The sequence below is a fragment of the Spea bombifrons genome, chromosome 2 (genome assembly GCF_027358695.1).
Source record: "Spea bombifrons isolate aSpeBom1 chromosome 2, aSpeBom1.2.pri, whole genome shotgun sequence".
In the NCBI taxonomy this organism is placed as follows: Eukaryota; Metazoa; Chordata; class Amphibia; order Anura; family Pelobatidae; genus Spea; species Spea bombifrons.
Genome location: NC_071088.1, coordinates 22,619,857 through 22,639,372, shown reverse-complemented (window position 1 = coordinate 22,639,372; position 19,516 = coordinate 22,619,857). Strand labels below are relative to the sequence as shown.

Sequence of the window (19,516 nt, the reverse complement as noted above, 5' to 3'; positions counted from 1 at the left end):
GCATTCAGTAATGTTGATTTTATCATTTACCGTAGTATCGGCCTTCAATGGTTGCTACGGTTATAAGACCACTCTTTGCACCAGAATGATTCTTTATACATAATTCTTTATATGTCTTCAACAAAGCCTCTTGCTTCCTACCCCTGCTACTGTGTCCAGTAAAAGTTTTTAGTAAGGAATATCAAATATGTATTAGTTCTACTTTGTGTTGGAAAAACCAATACTAGAACCCGCTTTAGCTCTAATCCTCACAGTCTTCAGAGCAAGACACAGTTTTTTTGTTGTTATGCAAAATGTGAGTACCATAACATAACGCCTTGTATTCAGCACATGACTGGGTTTATGTTGTTAATAGATACATTTTTGAAGCTCAAATAATGTACATTTTTAGCTTCTGAAGTACAGAAATTTTGCTCTGACAGCATGCCTGATGTGGATGTAGGAATGCAGGAACAAATAGGACAAGGAAATCTCAACAAAAAAATAGTCCAACACCGACTTTCTAATACAAAAAAGAAAAATTCGACATTATTTGTCTCGGTTGATTCAGTAGATTGATCTGAAGCAGCATGTTTAGCGGAATTATAGTCTCAGCTGTATGATTTTATCCTGAATTACTTATGTATCTGAACTTTCGCCGTTCATTTGAGCGTCTTCATATAACGGATGAGCCTCATTATTCACAAATGAATTTGGAATTGACACATTTTCATACTTTGGTTCTGAGTCTGCTATACCCTCTGGTCTCTGGTAAATATGTTCCTCATTTAAGTTTTGTTCCAAAATCACAGGTTCTGTTAAAGTAGAATACATATTCTCTAAATTACCAGTGCTGCCCCCACGCACTGGATCACCCTCCCCCTCCTTTACTATCGTTTTAAGAATGGCAGACGTTGGAATTAAAGGCTTCTTTGTTGCATTACCCCGAGATGTAGTATTGGGACATTCCATTGTGGAGTCTTCATTTTTTATATCTTCCTCGCAAGATATCTTTGTTTGAGAAGGTCTGAAATTTGGTGAATGGAGTAAGCTTTTCCTGGCTGGTTTTGGAATACCTTTTTGGAAACTACCAAGTCGTTTCAACACGGCTTGAACAGCCCCATCTAAATTGCTTTCTGACTTTCTTCGGGGTTTGCCAAGTTTTCTGGGTGGTCCAACGCTAACATAAACGGTTGTAACACTGGGGATCTTCCTTTTCATTTCATAAATATTTTCATTTAAAGCAGGTTCTGTCATTTCACTTTTTAATGCTACTTTATGAGCATTAGACATAGTTCTTCGTCGCCCAACAGGCATGGTCCTCTGAAGTTTAGGATGATCTTCTGGTTCCTGACTAGTGTTTGTGTTTTCATGGGTTTGGTCACATTGTTGTAATTCTCCACCTTTTATTGCATGTGACTGTATAGAAGGTAGTTTTAGAAGACTTGATGCAAGTTTTGGTTTTCGAGCAAGATTAGGTGTTTCAGTGGTAGAGGGCCTTCTGCACTCAAATTTGGTCCCTTCTGCAAATGATACTGATGGTCTTTTGGCCTTGGCAATGCTGGAAGTCCTAGGGATAGAAAACAGATGACTTGCATCTTCCGAGTTCAATGTCAGTGCATCTGGAAACACGTTGCATTTAGAACTCATCTCTTGACATCCATCCATATCTGCTACAGACATTCCTGAAAAGCAACAAGCATTTCGATATTATATTTCAGGTGTACTTTATTATAAAAACACGCTCTTTAAATGTGGTATTCCACCTACTCTGTTAAATTGTAACTAAATGCAAAATTGGAAACATCGTTCTCACAGTGGAATGCCAAACCCATACTAGAAATAATTACTGAATTGTGTAAAAGGTTGACACATCTTAATTTCTGCCAGGAAGCCATAATTGTCATGTGAAAATAAGGCATTGTTGATAACGAAGCTGAACTGTTTCTTTAAAATCCTGTTTTTAAGTTAATATAAGAAGAACTGTGTCATTAAGACTTAGGGAGTCCCTGAAATACTTGAAGCTCTGCAGTGACTGTTGGGAAAATAAAACGCTATATCTTCATCACCATGTACATAACATATGGTCAAGTAGGCAAAAGGGGAGGCAAGAACTGCTTCCTTGCACCACGTTTCTGAATGCTTGCATCTAAATTACCTTCTCTGGGAGGAACGCAATACACAGGTCCACCCTCATCTGATTCAAATGAGGAAAAGGAATTTTCAGATAACCAACCAGTTGAAGGAGACTCAATGAAACTATGATTGAAGGGAAGTTCTGTATCATGGTGTGATACTGGAAGATAAAACACACATTAAATAAAAGCGTTTTGTAAACATTTTGTGTTGGGCCTCTAACATATAAGATGGTCAAGTGTGTCTTACCAGTTACCCATGAAAACTTCGAATTCCCTACAGAACAACACGGTAACACAGAACTTATGCTTGCAAGTGCTCCTTGAAAATTGTGCTTCATCCTAGATAAGGACCCTCCTTCACCATCGTTTACCCTGCCATCAAACAAAATATTGCGTAAGGAGACCAAACTTTCAGGTCATACTGCTCCAAGTGGGTTATGTGTATAGCAACTAACCCAGTTATTCTGCCAAGTCAAAGAAGTGAAAACCTGTCTGAAAAATCTATATGAGACATGGCATCACAGGCAGCAGAAATGTCAAGCATCACACTTTTTGAATAGTTGGTGGGGAAATGTTAACTAGGGGCGAGGGAAACCACACAGAATACAAAATACCACAGACAGCATTTCCTACCCAGTAGAATCAAGCCGGTACTCAACTGTAAGCAGGGTTCCGTAAATAAATACCTGTCTTTAGACTCTGATTGACTGTTTCCGCAGCAACAGCAACAACACAGAATGAAAAGAAGAGACAGGGGTATTAGGGCCCCAGCGATTATGGCTCCTTTCTGACTTGATGCTATAGGGAGAGAAAACTCTTAAGAATTAGAGCAGCTTTAGATATACTGGCAATAAAATCAGCATTCATTGATCTGAAAGCAAAGCATATTTGAGTTTCTTAGTTTGTGTACTACTTATCCATATCTATCTACATATATATATATATATATATATATATATATATATATATATATATATTTGTATATAATGATTTATTTGGACAGCCTGTAATATAGTATAATACACACATTATATACACTGGACAAAAGTATTGGGACACCTGATCATTACACCAACAGGGACTTTGATGACATTGAATTCTAAATATATGTATTTGGTCCCTCCTTTGCAGCTATAACGTCCATAGCAAGGTCCAAAAAAGCAAGCTCCATAAATACATGGTTAGATGAGTTTACTATGGAAGAACTTGACTGGCTGCACAGAGCCCTGACCACAACCCCATCGATCACCTTTGTGATGAACTGGAATGGCCTGAACTGGAATGGATGAGAAGGATGTGATGAACTGGAATGGATGAGAAGCCAGGCCTTCTCATCCAACATCAGTGCCTGACCTCACAAATGCTCTACCGGATGAAATGAGAAAAATTCCCACAGAAACACTCCAAAGTTTTGTGGAAAGCCTTCCCAGAAGTGTAGAAGCTATTATAGTTACAAAGGGAGGACCAACTACATATTAATGTCTATGTATTTAGAATGCAATATCCCTGTTGGTGTAATGGTCTTTTGTCCATATGGGGCACATGTAGAAAATGCACCATAAGGGGCATCAATGATTTTAACATAGTCCTGCAGTATACATTTTCCGTGAGCTTTTCTGATCAAAGGAGCCATCTGGTGACCTTGGGCTGGCCCAACGTAAGGTTCATGTCCTGACAAATGTAGGACTGTTGGCAATTTTGAAAGCTGTGATGGCATGAAATTTTTCATTTATATGCAAAGTGTTAAATCACAGTATTACGTTGGTAAATTACATACATCAGTATTTTGTGTTACATTCCGCTGCTGGTTGCTTACTATACAGTTAGGTGGGTTTCATTATTAAATGGGGCATGCATGGAGAGGCCTATAAAGCAAACCCACAATGCTGTCTCATTAGGTACTTATAGCTTTTTTCAGCCAAATGAATTGTCATGGCAACCAGAGACTTTTTAACTATAGATATCCTCTGCATAAAATAAAGTTATTTAACCCTGCACCAGCAGTCTGAGCTGTACACACTGGGAATAGTACATAGGGCTTTACACAAGCAAGAGACACAAATCCCAGGTACTAGACCAGTTGTTTCAAACGCTGGGCCTAGAGGGTCACAAACAAGCTATAGTTTTGGATTTCCCATCTTGAGGACAGGCATCTCAATAAAAGGATACACACAATTTCTGGCCTGTTTTGTGTTGACAATCACTGTACTGGGTAATCGTATTCAGAATTGGCAAAGCCAACAAAACTGGGCATACACTGTTCTGTTAGGAATATGATGGATCATGCAAATGGCCTTTCCGTGGTCTTATTATTATTATGGGAGCCAAGGGACTGAACACCCTTCTGACCTATACCTCTTATATACCTATCTTATGATACCTCTCAGCTGTCCCTCTTTGGGTCCAAGTTAGGGTGACCACATGTCCCGGGCCTGGGCAGCCTCAATCCAGGACAATGCATTGTCTCGGAATGAGAGCTCACGGCGGAGCTTGTATCTTTAGGTGGCACTTAACATTGAAAATGATTGAGCGGAAAAGCTCAATCTGTTTATGCATTAAGAAACGTGTAAAATGTTTTGCGGTTTATTATATATGGTTAGTAATATATATATATATATATATATATATATATAGATATATATATATATGGTTAGTAATATACATTTTTGAAAGATCCTGCTCATTGAGAAAGCAATAAAAAAGAGATGCCTTACATTTATAGAAGTATGACCTTTTTATGTTGCCAGTGAATTTTTGTGTAAATACCATTACTCTTACAGGGACTTTTATGACATTACATTTTAAAAACATAGTTGTTGCCCCCCCTTTGCAGCTATAACAGCTTCCACTCGTCCAGGAAGGCTTTCCACAAGATTTTGGAGTGTTTCTGTGGAAATTTTTGCCCATTCATCCAATAGAACATTTGTGAGGCCAGACTGGACGAGAAGGTCTGGCTTACAATCTCCGTTCCAATTCATCCCAGAGGTGTTCCTCCACACCAAACTCATCCAACCATGTCTTTATGGGCCTTGCTTTGTGCACGGGGGCACTGTCATGCTGGAATGGAAAAGGGTCTTTCCCAAACTGTTCCCACAAAGTTGGAAGCATATCACTATCCAAAACAACTTGGTATGCTGAAGGGGACAACTTTTGTCCATATAGTATATGTCTTTGGGTGGTAACTAGGAAGAATCTGGGCCAGAAGATGATGAGGACCCTGCACAGTGTAGTGTGTCCTTAGTAGGGCAGAAATACCGAATACAAAGAAACACTCTTGTTAAGTTGAAGAGGAAGGTGCAATATTTTCTGACAGAGACATGATTCAAGTAACTATTAACAATCTTGGCCAAAAGATGAAGAGGACCCTGTATGAATGAGGAAGGTAGTGTGTCCTACTACAAAATATTGTATTGTACATTACAAATAATCCTCTGCAATTTACCTACATCATTCTCCACCAATTCAAAGTGACAAAGGTTTATTCACTTCCATAGTAAAAAAAAAAAAAAAAAAAAAAAAAGACTACCCCCTGCCCTCTGTTTATTGTGTTCATGGAAAACTAGGGTCAAGATCTCACAACCTCTGGTGGGCTGAACAAAACCTTTATTACTTCCTGGGTGTCTATACTGAACAGGGCTGATTTTCAGCATGTTCATTCCAGGTTGACAACCTGGTTCCTTTAGTAGAAACCCATCTATAGAGTTATGTGTGCTTTAGAACATGCATCTGATCTTACTTGCATGTATGGGACATAACTGAGGAAGTGCTCAAAATGTGTAATAATCAGTACCATGTCATGTTCACTGCCTTCTATGGTATGTTTAGTGGATAATTTAATTCTGATTCTTGCTCACAATCCTGTTTCATTAATGCATAAAGGGGTTTAATTTAAGTACAGGAGGGGTTTATTTCAGAGGAGAAATGTTAGAACAAGAGGCCATAATCTAGAGGTCAGAGGTTTAGATGTAATGTTAGGAAGTTTTACTTTACTGAGAGGGTGGTAGATAAATGGAACAATGTCCCATCAGAAGTGGTAGACGCTAATACATTGAAGGAATTTAAACATGCATGGGGTAGGTCAAGGCCAAGGACAGATTAAGATCTGAGTCCTTACATCATAAAAAAACAAGCAGACTACATGGGCCGAATTGTTCTCACCTACCATCAAATTCTATGTTTCTATGTTGAAAAATGTTTGTAAATGTATTTGGGATAAAGCAGGCAACTTCATGTAGTTTTCAAGTGTCTTTTTCCCCTTTATTGGTATATAGTGTATAAACAAAATATATTAAGTCAAACAGAACATATACATTCTAAGATAGCTCCTACTCCATTATCAGCTTGACTTTAAAAGTGGGGAGTCAAAGTTAATACCTGAAATATCTGTTTAATGATAATTGTCCGCTGAGTACACACAAAATTGAAGTCTGTATTTTGGAAACCTTAATTTATGTTAATCTGTAACTAAGTATTTATGCAAACTAAATTTAAGATTATACATATATGTACCTTGTGCATTTCTGGGTAGAACATTCAATGTAGTTTATGCTTTTTGAAAATGGTACACAAATTGTAGTTTTGTAGTTTTACTCAATTTAAGAAAAATTGTATCATACACAAAATGTAACCATTATAAACTGCAAACAGTGAATGTGTTTGTAATATATTATTCCTAATCCCTTCATGCGTTGCAAGTAATAAAACTATGGAAGGTATGTTTAAATTCATGAAAATTTTGGCAAACGCAGAAAACCTAAGAAGACATCAGAGTTAGCTCCATGACTCTGATCACCATTGTTCTGATGAATATCATACCGTCCAATGTTTGAAATTACAAAGATTATACACAGGACTGTATTGGGATGCAGGGTTCAGGGCGACTTTTGCTGGGCCCACCATTGGTAACAATGGCATTTACCTGCCATGCCTTTTCTGCAATTCGTTTCCCTTATTAAATGCATTTAATTGTATATATTATTTAATAAATGCATGGAATTGTATATATTATTTCATAAATGTGGTATGAATAGTTTGACCCATAAAAAGTATACCCAGCTGCTTTTCGACATACTTGCATGATTGTGGCTTTAATCTCCATATCTAATATACTTACTGCCAGTGGCCTCCAGTGGCGGCTTGGCAAAGGTTCTGGTAGTCTAATGAGCCCCCTGATACCTTTTCATATAAAGTACTTTAATATGAACTCTCAATTGAGGAAGCTACCTAGGACATTGGAGTGTTCCTTTACATACATAACAGAATAAAGAGGTTTGAAGGGACAGTGTATGTGGAAATTAATTGAAGCATGGATGAAATTTGCGTAACATAAAGGGGTAAAAAGAGGGTAACTAGCAGCACCCTGGTGTTTTCCTCTGCACCCCAAGTAAAGGACAATCCAGGGAGGCTTCAATGATAAACAAACATAGTGAAGGTATAACCAAATCTAACTCCACAATCTATTGTGCATGAACACATATGCTCTTGTATAAACATTGTAATAAATCAATATATTATATAGCTCTGTGTTATATACCATAACCTGCTTTAATGGACTTTTGGTCAAATATTAAACCAACCTATAGTATACTACTGATTCATACTGAATTGCCATTTAATAATTAACCATACCAGTCAAACAAGAATAACTAGTTTATACATGCAAACTAATAATGTAAAAGAGTCTAATTACCCATACAGCCCCACTGCTGCAAAATGCATATTATAAAGTATTCTTTAACCTATGGAACAAAATAAAAGTCAGGGCTGTGCTGGGGATGAAAAGCAGCCATGGCACCTTAAGGCCACCAGCAGAATGCCTGTGGCTGCATGTTAAGTTTTTATGCTCGGGCGATGTGCACCCTCCTGTGTCCGGCTGGCATAAGTACGGGGAGCCATAAGCCAGCAGCCTACTTAGCATTTGCCCAGTGTGTTAGATGGCCAGTCTGGACCTGTTAAGTGTACTTTCCTTTATTAGAAGCTGCAGCTCTGGAGTAGCAGTGAATCAACCCCCCTTACCCTCCCAATGAAATATGATCGCAAGAGTGTTCCTTTAAATGTTTCACTAGTAGTGAAGACCTATTTAACAATGTCAGAATCCTACACCTAAAACAAAAATGGTCCATGATGACTTACTCCACTGGCAGGTTCCATATATCGGATTGCAAGGACCACCACTGCAGTTACAGATGCCTGTACAGTTAGAGCCAAATAATCCATGAGGACATGTCTCATTGCAGCTACAAGAAGAAACAAAAGATAAAAGACATTCACCACAAAGACATTTAGCCAACAAAAATATAGACCATGTCAATCACAGACATAGATGAGTCTCATCAGTTGAAATTAGGAGTTTAGGATCTATATCTGTGTGTCAGCCAGACAGACATGTGATACATAAAACATACTAAAACTAACAGTAGCTAGGAGACTAAAACAAAGAGGAGATTAAAGGTAAGCATGTGTAAAGTTCAAAGAAGAAAATGTAGGCATAAAAGCAAGGGAGAAAAAATGAAGCCCTGATCTAGAGCTCCAGTCTCACAGGCTGGGAAGATTTTGGAAGTAGTGATTTTCTTATGTGTTGTATATATCCTAGCGATGTCTATTTCATATAGTATGAGCCTTAATTATTGTGCCTGTAGTGTTTCATGTAAGGTTTGTAAACGTTGTTTTTAAACTGTTGGTTCTGTGTTTTACCTGTTTTTCCAAAATCCCATATCACATACACAGTCTCCTGTTACAGTATCACAGCTTCCATGGATGCAGACTGGACATAGGAACTGACATCTTTCTCCATACCTGCCTGGTGGGCAGGTCTCCTCACATCTATTGGCAAACAAATCCAGGTATTAGCACTTTCATGCAATCTCTGTTACTTTTTAGGGACCTTCTAAAGGCTGTCATGTGTCCTCTACAGCATGCATTAGACTTTAGTATGTATGGCAGAGCAAGAAGCAAAAAACCTAAACCTAAATAGCAACAAATGAGATCACACAATCATCAAACCTGCCACCTTTTCTTTTAGAAACGCAGATCTAACCTTGGGTAAACAACAGATGTATCCCACTCTTCAACAGCTTGTGGAGTATTTAGGTCTCCTTAGTGTAAAAATAAATGTCCTGTTAAAAGGACACCTTTCTTAGGCCAGAAATGAAAGTTGTATCTACATTTTCCATAACTCGGACGCCATAAAGACACATTGGTGCAAATAAATAACAGTAAGCGAAGGTGAACATCTGACTGGGACACCTCCAGGAGATGCAGTTCCGGGCAAATTGCATAAACAACCATGTTTTAGCTGGTAGGGTAGGTTTTAGCTGCACTTATGGTATAAATTTTTTTTTTTGATGTGCTTTTATTTTGTCAACTAATTAAATGAGATTAATTTTAGTTATAGTCACCATATTGTTATATTGACAGTAGATATTGTGTTGTATTCTTTCATTCTGGTGGTTCAGAACACAAGCTGAAAAACAATGTATATTTCATACCTAGGTCCCATCTTGCCTGCATCACAGTTTTGGCAGGTTCCCGTCTCTGCATTACACACCTCGTCCCCACGACACTTCGGACATTTCTGTGAACAGTTTTCTCCATAATTACCAGGACGGCAAGGCTGGTCACAGCGAGTGCCATTCCAACCAGGACCACAGGACACACAGAGGCCTTCCACAGACGAGCACGCCTCTCCCTGCTTACATCTCCCACACCTGCCAAGGTAAACGCAATACACTTATCATAAAAGAGCTTTTTTCATGCTTCCAAGAACAAACTAGCTGTTACATGAAGTACAAACCAATGCTTTCTCTTTCCCACCTTGAAATATTTTGGGGACCTGTTCTTATGCATTATGAATGGCAGAATTCAGCAGTGTATGTAACGCACCTTTTTTTACACCTGGGACCATATGTTCCGGGAATACATGGATCCGCACAGTTTTTTCCTTGATACCCTGGGTAGCAATCGCACTCGCCACTTAACGCGTTGCATTTGCCATACAAGCAGTTGCATTGGTATTCACATGAGGCGCCCCACCAGCCTTCTCGGCATTCACATTTCCCAGTTGCTTGTGAACAGGGAGATTTGTTGCAGTTGCATTTCATTCCACACCTCTGACCCCAGTAACCGCTGTCACAAATACAGCGGCCGGTCGTATGGCTGCAGCGAGAGTTTTGTAGGTTGCAGTGGCACATTTTGTTGCAGTGTGGTGCCCACCAGCCAGGGTCACATTCACAGGCCCCGGTAAGCTGATTGCATGTCCCTTGCTGGGCACAGTAACAGGGATATTCACAATTCGGACCCCAGCGGTTGGGATTGCAGGTACATTGCCCACTTACAGGATCACATTTCCCGAAAGGGAAGCAGGCACAGCTTTGCTTACAGTCTGAGCCCCAGTACTGGTTTGGGCATCCTGCAGGAGAAGGGAGTATTAAAAAGTTACTCATGTTTTAAAGTAGCTCCATTGACAAATCCCAACAATTTGAGATCCTATGTCCTGTAGTCTGTATTGTGAAAAAGGCATTAATACAGTGTGTCAGACTGGCTCTGTGGATTGTCCACGTCTACATTATTTTTAATAAGTGTGTATAGGTTATAGCACTACTGAATTTTGTTTTGGGCTCAGGGTCTTTTAAGAGGCTAGCAGTGTTGCTGTCCCTATCGCTTACTGCTGAAATGTATATAAGGCTATATAACACCCTTTTGTAAAATAGTTAACCCCATAGAACCCCATTTATGTCCCTTTCTTCCTCAGTTCACAACACACCCTATAGAAATCACTCCAGCCATCATATGCGCTTTAATAAATATGATAAGTCAGTGATTAGTTTAAATTTGTGTGTTGTCCCTCCTTCTGCAGAATCTCCCCTCCATGCATTTGCCTGTTTCCCCATCCCCCAGCTACTAGGCTGAATACATCCCATGCTGTCAAAGCCACGTGGTATACTCCACTCAGCTCCAGAGTGTCCATTTATCTAGTAACCCAATTTCTTCAGAGAAGAAGAAGAGCAATAAGGCACTTGCCAGCTTACTTCATCCCCATCCCTCCTCTGAGTCATACTCACGTGATGTGCAGCTAGCTCCGAAGAATCCTGGCTTACACCGGCAGACTCCTGGTCTGATACAGACTTCATCGCCTTCGCAGGCATCCTCTCCTTCACAGATTGCTGGGGGCGAAAGAATATTATGAGGGATCAGGGGTCTCACCACCCCTCATTGTGTACCATCGCTACCTACCGCACTAAATAAAAACGTTGCTGAACATCAGAGAAATAATACCACTTCCTCAAATAAAACAGAAGATAACTGCCCAAAATTTACAAAGGTACAAATTCCAAGTACATTCCCAAAAAGATGAAAGATGAAGGAATATCAATCTCACAATAGTACAAGGGCTTATTGTCTAAAATGAACATAAGTGAAAAAGACAAGGGAAATAACACCCACCAAATTTCAGAGGCTTTCCTAAATTGTCCTACCATGACGTAAAGACTCCTCTCATTGTCCCAGCATATCTGTGCTCATGAAACACTTCATTGAAACTAATATTACAAAAAGCAATAACTTATCTATTACTCATGTTATTATTACTGAAATTTCATTATGTGGATGGTATGCATAAAAATATGCATAAAAACAATTTTTATTGTGTTCTTGTCACCATAGTAACAGCAGGGACATTCCATTGGTTGCTATAGGGATAATACTACTTTTAAAGCCCCGGACCAATGTTTATACATGACCCACTGTGTCTGTCAAGTCCCTTAGGATTTTTAATCCTATGATCCCCATAGAGGTCTGGATACCGGCGAACGTCAATAGTCTTTGGCAATAGCAGCTGAGCCATGTGTAGACTATTTAAATAAATTACAAGTAGCATTGTTTGTATAGCGTTGGGGAGCATTTGCTCAGCAGCATATACACCTCATTTAAATAGCCTTTATGTCAACCACATAATATTGCATAACCTGTACTATAATCACCAAATCGTTGATACTAAGAGAAGGAGAAACCTTGGGGAAGTAGAAGTGTCTGTGCTTGATGTATTGTATCTGTTTGACTTCCTGCCCATCTTCCAAAGCCATTCCATCAGCTTCCAAGGATGTGCAATGCTACTTACCCGTTGTACACGCTCGCCCTTCCTGTTTCCAGCCTGGGCAGCACATCAGCTCCTTGGTGACACTGAGGGAAGGGAGAAGCAGGAAATAGGTTAGGGCGGCCATATTGTTTTGACCACATATCAAGTACAAGTTAAATCATGAACAGGATACAGTAATCAAGATAGATGTGGATATGTCACCTTGAAATGGAATGGCTCATCAATTTTACTTTTGAAAGAAAAAAAACTAGGTAGGTATAGTATGTAATGGGAATGTCAGATTATATCAGGATTTAGATCAGTGTACTCAGTAACAATGTGTTAATATAAATTGCAGTTCTGTGACCGTTACTTTATTCTCCACTGGAAACAATGCAGCAATCCCGAGACTTGAGTACAAGGAAAAACTCAAAAATGTGCCAAAATGTGTTCTGTCCCATATTATTAACCCCATGGTCCTAACTGTGTGTCAGACTGGCTGTGATAAAGCATTACCTCAAGAGGGCACCAAAGTCACACGATCCATCAATTCCTTGTGTGCATGGCTTAGAACATCTTTACCTTATATCTTGGTAGGGAGTTTTTTGATCTAGGAAATCAATAGCGACCTGCCTTTGGCCAAAGCCAAAATACCCGCAATAAACCATACAACCTGGAAGATGGACCTAGTATTCCTTTCAAGATCCAGATTAAACATTACATTTATGTATATGGCTCCAGCAGATTCCGTATGCTAGGGAGGCGTCCTTTTGAAACACTTTGTGAATATGTTAGTAATTTCCAGAGACAACAAGCAGTGAGGGAAAAAACGTGCAGTGGACAGCAGGGACGCTGCTTGTTGTAATGTGTGAAGTCAGGTGCCATTTCCTGTCTATTTTCAAGGGTCAGAGTTAGTGTGAAGAGATCCTCCGGTCATCAGCCTGCAGAAACAGTAGCAGAGATACCCTGTTCTTGTATCCACGTGTATGGAAGTCGGTGTATATTCATGTGTGTATGTGGGGATGCCCATGTACGTGCTTCTTAAGTGGCTACATATCTGTGTATGTGTGTACATGCATCATGCGTTTGTATTATACTTGGCTATGTGATTCCCATGGGCAGAAAAAAATATCTATATTATAACACACTCATATACACCACACATTCTGAGTTTCTAGAAAAAGGGGGCATACAGAGAGTCGAGAGGGCACAGGCATTAGGGTGTCAAAGAAGGACTGTCCCTCCTAAAGAGAGACACTTTTTAGGTATTCTTGGATGACTGGCAGGTGCTTCAGCACAGTACTTGGCAATCCATTTAAAGCTAGAACAACTCAACTGGTTTACACAAACTAATTTCTATTTCCTGCAGTTTATGTATAAAAAAAATGGTTCTAGTGCAAAATCTAATGCTCATTTACAGTATTCCTAAGAAATGTTAATTTTATTATTACTATTATCAGTGTGTATTTTAGTTTTTGTTCAGAGTAGAGGTACTGGATTGTTGTTTATGTGTCTGTACAAAAATGTTTACAGTCACGGTCAACATTATTGGCACCCTTGAATATTTTGTACAATATCATGTACAATATCATGAGAAATAATTTGAAATGTACCTACTTTTTATTATCAGAATATTTTAATGGGATGACCAAAGGTATTCAACAAAAAAATTATTTCTGTCAACTGACAAGTAGTTATTTCACAGAAGAAATAACAAAATAGGACCTGGACAGCATTAACCTTCCCTGATATTTGGTTATGTGACCCATGGCAACAATAACAGCCATCGACTGTTTCTTGTAGCCGTCTATAAGCTTCTTGCACCTGTCTGCTAGCAGTTTCTCCCACTCTTCTATTGCAGTTTGTTCAAGTTCTTGAATGTGTCAAAGATTCCTTTCCCTAATGGTAGATTTCAACTGTTTCCAAAAACTTTTAATGAGATTGAAATCAGGAATCATTGATGGCCAATCTAAAACAGACCATTTTGCCAAAAAGATTTAGTTTGCTTTCAGCAGTGGGCTCCAACATGTCCTTCCACTATAAAGCCCTTCTTGGTTTAGAGTGCAGCATACGGGACTGGTTGAAACAATCACTCCAGGTCAGCCTTAAGCTGGTTAAATGTCTTATGTGGTGTTTTTTTCCCAGTTTGCACAGACCTTCGAAGACTTCTCTGGTCAGTTTTCCTCGTGCCTCCACATTACGGAAGGTTCAATGAGCAGCAGACGTCTTAATAACATTGCAAAATGTTGAAAAAGGAACGCAAAGGTCTATGGAGATGGTGCCAATAATTGTTTTTAAGGCATTGTTTCCTTATTTATATTTTCTTAATTGTTAATTGTTTTATGTGGCATTGTTCTGTATCAAATCTATGATTGTATAAAGAGCAAAATGGTTCACTATAGACTTTATACACACATATATTGTACATGATGTAGAAAATGTTCAAGGGTGCTGTATCAGTATGTTTTCTCGTAATGATTATTAGCTTGTATCTCTGATGTAGCAGCATGACGCCGCTAGGTATGTGAAATGGGTATAACCATTGGACTACTGAAATGTAGAGACCAGGACAATGCAAACAGCTTCATTGAGATTCCTAGCCATTACAGATGACCTGGAAAGAGCAAGAATACTCAAGGCCATGACTGCCTTATAGGAGCCCTGAGTCCTAAACTGATGGGATTGTAACGGCCAGGTACTCACATGTTGCCAAACGCAAGGACATGCACACAACTCTGCCACTGAAAAATAAATAGGTATGCATGCCAAGTGGAGGTCTTGTTACGGGGCCTTTACTGAGATACATGGCCAGAACCAAAGCTGCCAAAAGCTTTATTTAAAAACCAAAAAACAAATCCTGTGTTGGTCTATGATATGCGAGACACACATCTGTTGCGTGTTCAAGGATGTCTGCTAGGATGTGCTACAACAATGCAAAATTATTTTGTAACATTCAATTTGGCTCATTTCCCAGACTGTGATGACCATTAGGATTTAGGTGAACCATCTGCATAAATCCAGGGGCTCAATATTTAACACACGCCTATGAACATTTCATAAAATGAATGTCATTGAGCAAGGCATTGAGGAGAATTGTCTCTTCTTACCCAGGAGTGGAAATGTAATCTGGGAGGATAAGCATGAGCCTAAAACATACCTCCCAATCGTCCTATTTTAAGCTGGACAGTCCAGATTTTCATGCAGTCTTTCACAGGCAGTGGTGATCGTGGGCCAGTTAAAGATATCGGAGGATCTACCCTGACTGACCACTAGGCTGTTAAAGCAAACCGGGCCTGTGCTTTTGCAGCACAGACTTCATGCACAGCTTTCGCATGACTGCCTTGAAATGCATTAAAGTTGAGCATCGCAATATGATGTCATACCCCAGCATTCTATTTCAATATATTGTTAGGTGGTTGGATGAGTAGTTTAGATGGTCTATCATGCCCCCATAAAGGTAACCCTAGGTTAGACACCTGAAATGTTGGGGGGAGGGGATATATGCTGATTTTGTTGGGGCTCACCCCATAATGGCCCACATGCATTTTACTTAATCCTACCCACACCAACACACTTGTTTTGCTCATGACCCATCCATCATATGCTAAGGACCTTTCTGCAAAGCATTTTTAGAGCACAGGAGTAAACAGGAACGTAAACATGGACCTGGTTAGCCAAACACTACTCTAAATGAGCAGAGAAAGATTCAACCAGACAAAGAATAGGCTCTTTACAAAATAAAATATAAAAAACCCTAATCAGCGTTATAACTAAATTACTCAAATAACAGGGGACACTTTGAAACATATGGGTGACAGGGGCAGTAGACTACAACTCTCAATGTGCTTAACCAACCTCAAAGTTTCTGATGAAGTACCATTAATAGTTATTTATTTATTTTTTATTTTTTTAGACTTAAATGCCCCTAATGTCAATGACTCCCAATGTCAAAGAGTTCACACCAACCATATTCACTGATGTGTGCCTTATTTATAAGACAATAAGTCAGAAGTGAGCGGGTTTTGCATAATGTAAAGTTAAAGATGCTGTTACACCTTAGTTGGCCTAGGGTGAGAGATCCAGGTAGATGGCAGCTCCCCTGCCACAAATCCGAGGGCAGATCAACCTTCTGGGCGATCAGTCCCTTGGTGTTCTGATGCTCAATGGGTGTGTTACAAGAGAGATCTCCCCAACCAATCCATTTACACATTAACACATGCATTGCCGTTAAGTCACAATGAGCCGGGATATGATGTCATTTCCCGACACTCCACAGCAAAGACAGCAGCTGCCCTGGGTCAGACCTAGCACAGCATCCAAGGAACATTACTGGTTCCACCCAATATGCACAGTTTATAATTTGTAACTAAATAAAAGTATAAGAAACATAACAACTAGAACTGTTGACTGCCCAAAGCTTTCCTTGAAATAATTCTTTAATCATATAAAATTTGTAATTTTTGCCAAGAAAAAATGTAATGCGACACAAAAGTTTTTTTTTTTTTTTTCTTAAAAGGTGATTTAAACCTTTGAAGGGAAGAATACAATGAGACCTTCTAGAGTATATTTGTCTAAGTGGGACAAAAGCTTTAAGTCAGCGATAATTCTTGAATGCTATTCTACTGCTTCACTCATACATTATATAGTGGTCACCTGCACTTTTATGTGGGAGAAAATCACCAGGACTGCCCCCCATAATGCATTGTGAATGTGATGATGTGAGCAGTGTACAGAACAAACCTCAGTTACATAGAATATAGTTGCAATATTGTATCAATGTGATTTAAACAGATCTATTATATCATTTTTAGTTTCTTAGTGTGATTTGTCAAATATCATTAAAGCTGTAACAAGCAAACACCAACAAAGATGATTTCATTGTGACAGGTTTCATATATTCCATTATCACAGCCATTTTTGGTTTAACTCTGTGATTTATTTTTTGCTTTGAAAATAACAGTCGTTTCACAGTTCATAGTAGGGCTTTGCAAATCTAGTATTCCAGCTGCTCTGGCTGGCTGAGTGTCATGGAAGTTACAGTCCTCATATTCAGCCATAAGCCACAGCAGATGGATGCTACTAAAGCCAGTCAACCACTTAGAAAAGCTTTATGGATCTTAATTAAAACAAAAACAAAAACCAGATATATTGGGCAATTTATGCCTACCTTTCCGATTTACAAACATTGGCACCATTAGGATCCAATTCCGAAGCTATGCCTTGTAGCCAGGTCCACAGGAAGGCTAGAAGCTGCAGTTTTCGCATTGTCCTTGGCATATTCAGCACCTTCTCATAAGTCTTATCAGGTATAAGAGCCGAGAGTAAATTTAGGTATAACAGCAAAAAGGTTGAGCTGAGTTTCTTCCACCATATTCACATCGCTGGATGCTATTTCCCCCACCAAAGCCGCGTGTGAATGCCCTACTGGATCAGCTTCTTTCTTGATTTTTTTTCCTGAGGAAGTTGAGAGGTGGGTGCACAATTCCTGCCATTGAATCCAAAACTGTGGGAGGGGGAATAGTGACATACAGGAACTGAATATAATAAGGAAGGTGACCACAGACGATTTCTCAATACATCTGATATTCCTGGGGCCATGGCCAAGCTGTGTGTGCACAATGATTGAGGCTTCATGTTTATTGGGGGGGCAAAACATGTTCTAACACTGGAAATAGCACCATTATATATCTGGAAATACAATTCAATAGTGGGGTGTATTAACCAAATCAGGAATGTTTCAACACCCTGTATTAAGGGCCAACCTCAGTGAGCTCCTATTGGAAGGGCTGAACTGGCCTTGCAAAATGTATAGTTAATGTGGGGAGATCTCATGTAAGATATATATACACAGACGACGGGTCAACAATTCAAGTTTTGAATGTGGACATTAAACACCCCCCCCCAACTTGAAGTGCTGAGCCTTCGTCTGTTTATTTGCCATGAAGGGTCCTGGTGGAGCCCGGTCCAAGCACCTGTGGATTTTTTGGTGCTGCTTACCACTTCTACCATTCTCAAAAACCTAACTATGCATCATACGGCATCGACTAAAACATCCTCGCAGGAGAACCTCACTCAAGTTGGCCCTTCATACTAAATAGTATAATATTTTGTGGTATATTAATGAATACTGAATCGATGGAGGGACAAAAAAAAAAAAAAAAAGCCAAAAGATAGCCCTTTGTAATGCATACCACCACCTGCCACTTTAGTGAATAAACCCCCACTTGACTCTTACTGCTGTTCAATCATATTATGTTTGCCTGCATTTAACAGATTCAATTTCTGGGGCAAGCATAGTAAATATACCACTGTTGATTTTAGTCCACAATCTGTGGTTACTAAAATAAGAAATGAAAAACGTTACTTTATACTAAACTTGCGTATAAAAAGAAAAACAATAAACCGCACCGAGACCGCATCCTGGCACTGAAAGGGTACGAGGCTGGGTAGATCCAGGATGGAATGCTACTTTTGTAACCGGTCACAATACAAGTCACTTTTTAACTGCATGTTCCTATGATTGTCAAACTGCCTGCTTGTCCTTGTCAGGGTTTATAGCCCTGAGCAGTCAGCAGTTTTCTAGGAAGCACCTTTTTCCTGAATAGATCAAATGATAAAGCTAGGTCTTCCTGACAGTAACTTGTGTTTTCAGCTTGGCACAAAAGAAAATGCCTCTGATCACCCCTGTCTGGGAAGCATGGCTTGTGAAACGGAGATTCTAAAACAACGCAGGCAGTTACTGCACTGAATAGCAGGGGAAATAAAGGAAAGGGGGAAAAATAAAAAAACAGAACACACGAGTCAAAATATAGTATAAAGAAATATGTCTGGCCCATGGAAATAATCAAAAGGAAAAGTAAAACTAATTGTTATAGTTCCAATTTTACTGCTGATAAGGACAAAATATATATCTTGGCTTATGAGTAACAAGTACAATTTGAAAAGTGGCCAATAATACATTTCAATAAAAAAAAAAATAAATAAAATTTTTATAAATCCAATGGAAAACCTGCATGGGGCTGCATGGACCTTTAGGCCTGCAGAGCAAGTAAAGCCAAGTCCCCACCCGGCCCCCGCCGGACCAAGCTGCACTGGTCCCGGCATAAGATTTCGGGCTGACCTGGCCAGTCTGCCTCCAACATCCACAAACCATGGAATCAGAAAGCTTTAGAAGCCAACCACATGGTTATACCTTGGGATCCAACCATCTTAACTTGTTCCCATCATCATTTAACGTTACTGCTCCCCTATGGGGGCAGGGGGTTCAAAGAGCCGTTATATGGATCTGGGTTGGGTGAGAAGGGAGATATTTCATATTCCTTTTGCC

At 39.4% G+C, this 19,516-nt stretch overlaps 1 protein-coding gene across 1 annotated transcript; it reads right to left on the bottom strand.

The window, feature by feature from the left end:
- Nucleotides 1–505: 505 nt before the first annotated feature.
- SCARF1 (scavenger receptor class F member 1) lies at nucleotides 506–17,797 on the bottom strand. The gene is made up of 11 exons (XM_053457119.1): nucleotides 17,357–17,797; nucleotides 12,232–12,293; nucleotides 11,177–11,278; nucleotides 9,999–10,524; nucleotides 9,605–9,823; nucleotides 8,811–8,939; nucleotides 8,250–8,353; nucleotides 2,804–2,915; nucleotides 2,365–2,489; nucleotides 2,138–2,275; nucleotides 506–1,664 (listed from the first exon to the last, which is right to left on the bottom strand). The coding sequence occupies exons 1-11, from the start codon at nucleotides 17,464–17,466 to the stop codon at nucleotides 619–621; spliced, it is 2,673 nt and encodes an 890-aa protein (XP_053313094.1). The 5' UTR covers nucleotides 17,467–17,797; the 3' UTR covers nucleotides 506–618.
- Between the last annotated feature and the right edge of the window lie 1,719 nt (nucleotides 17,798–19,516).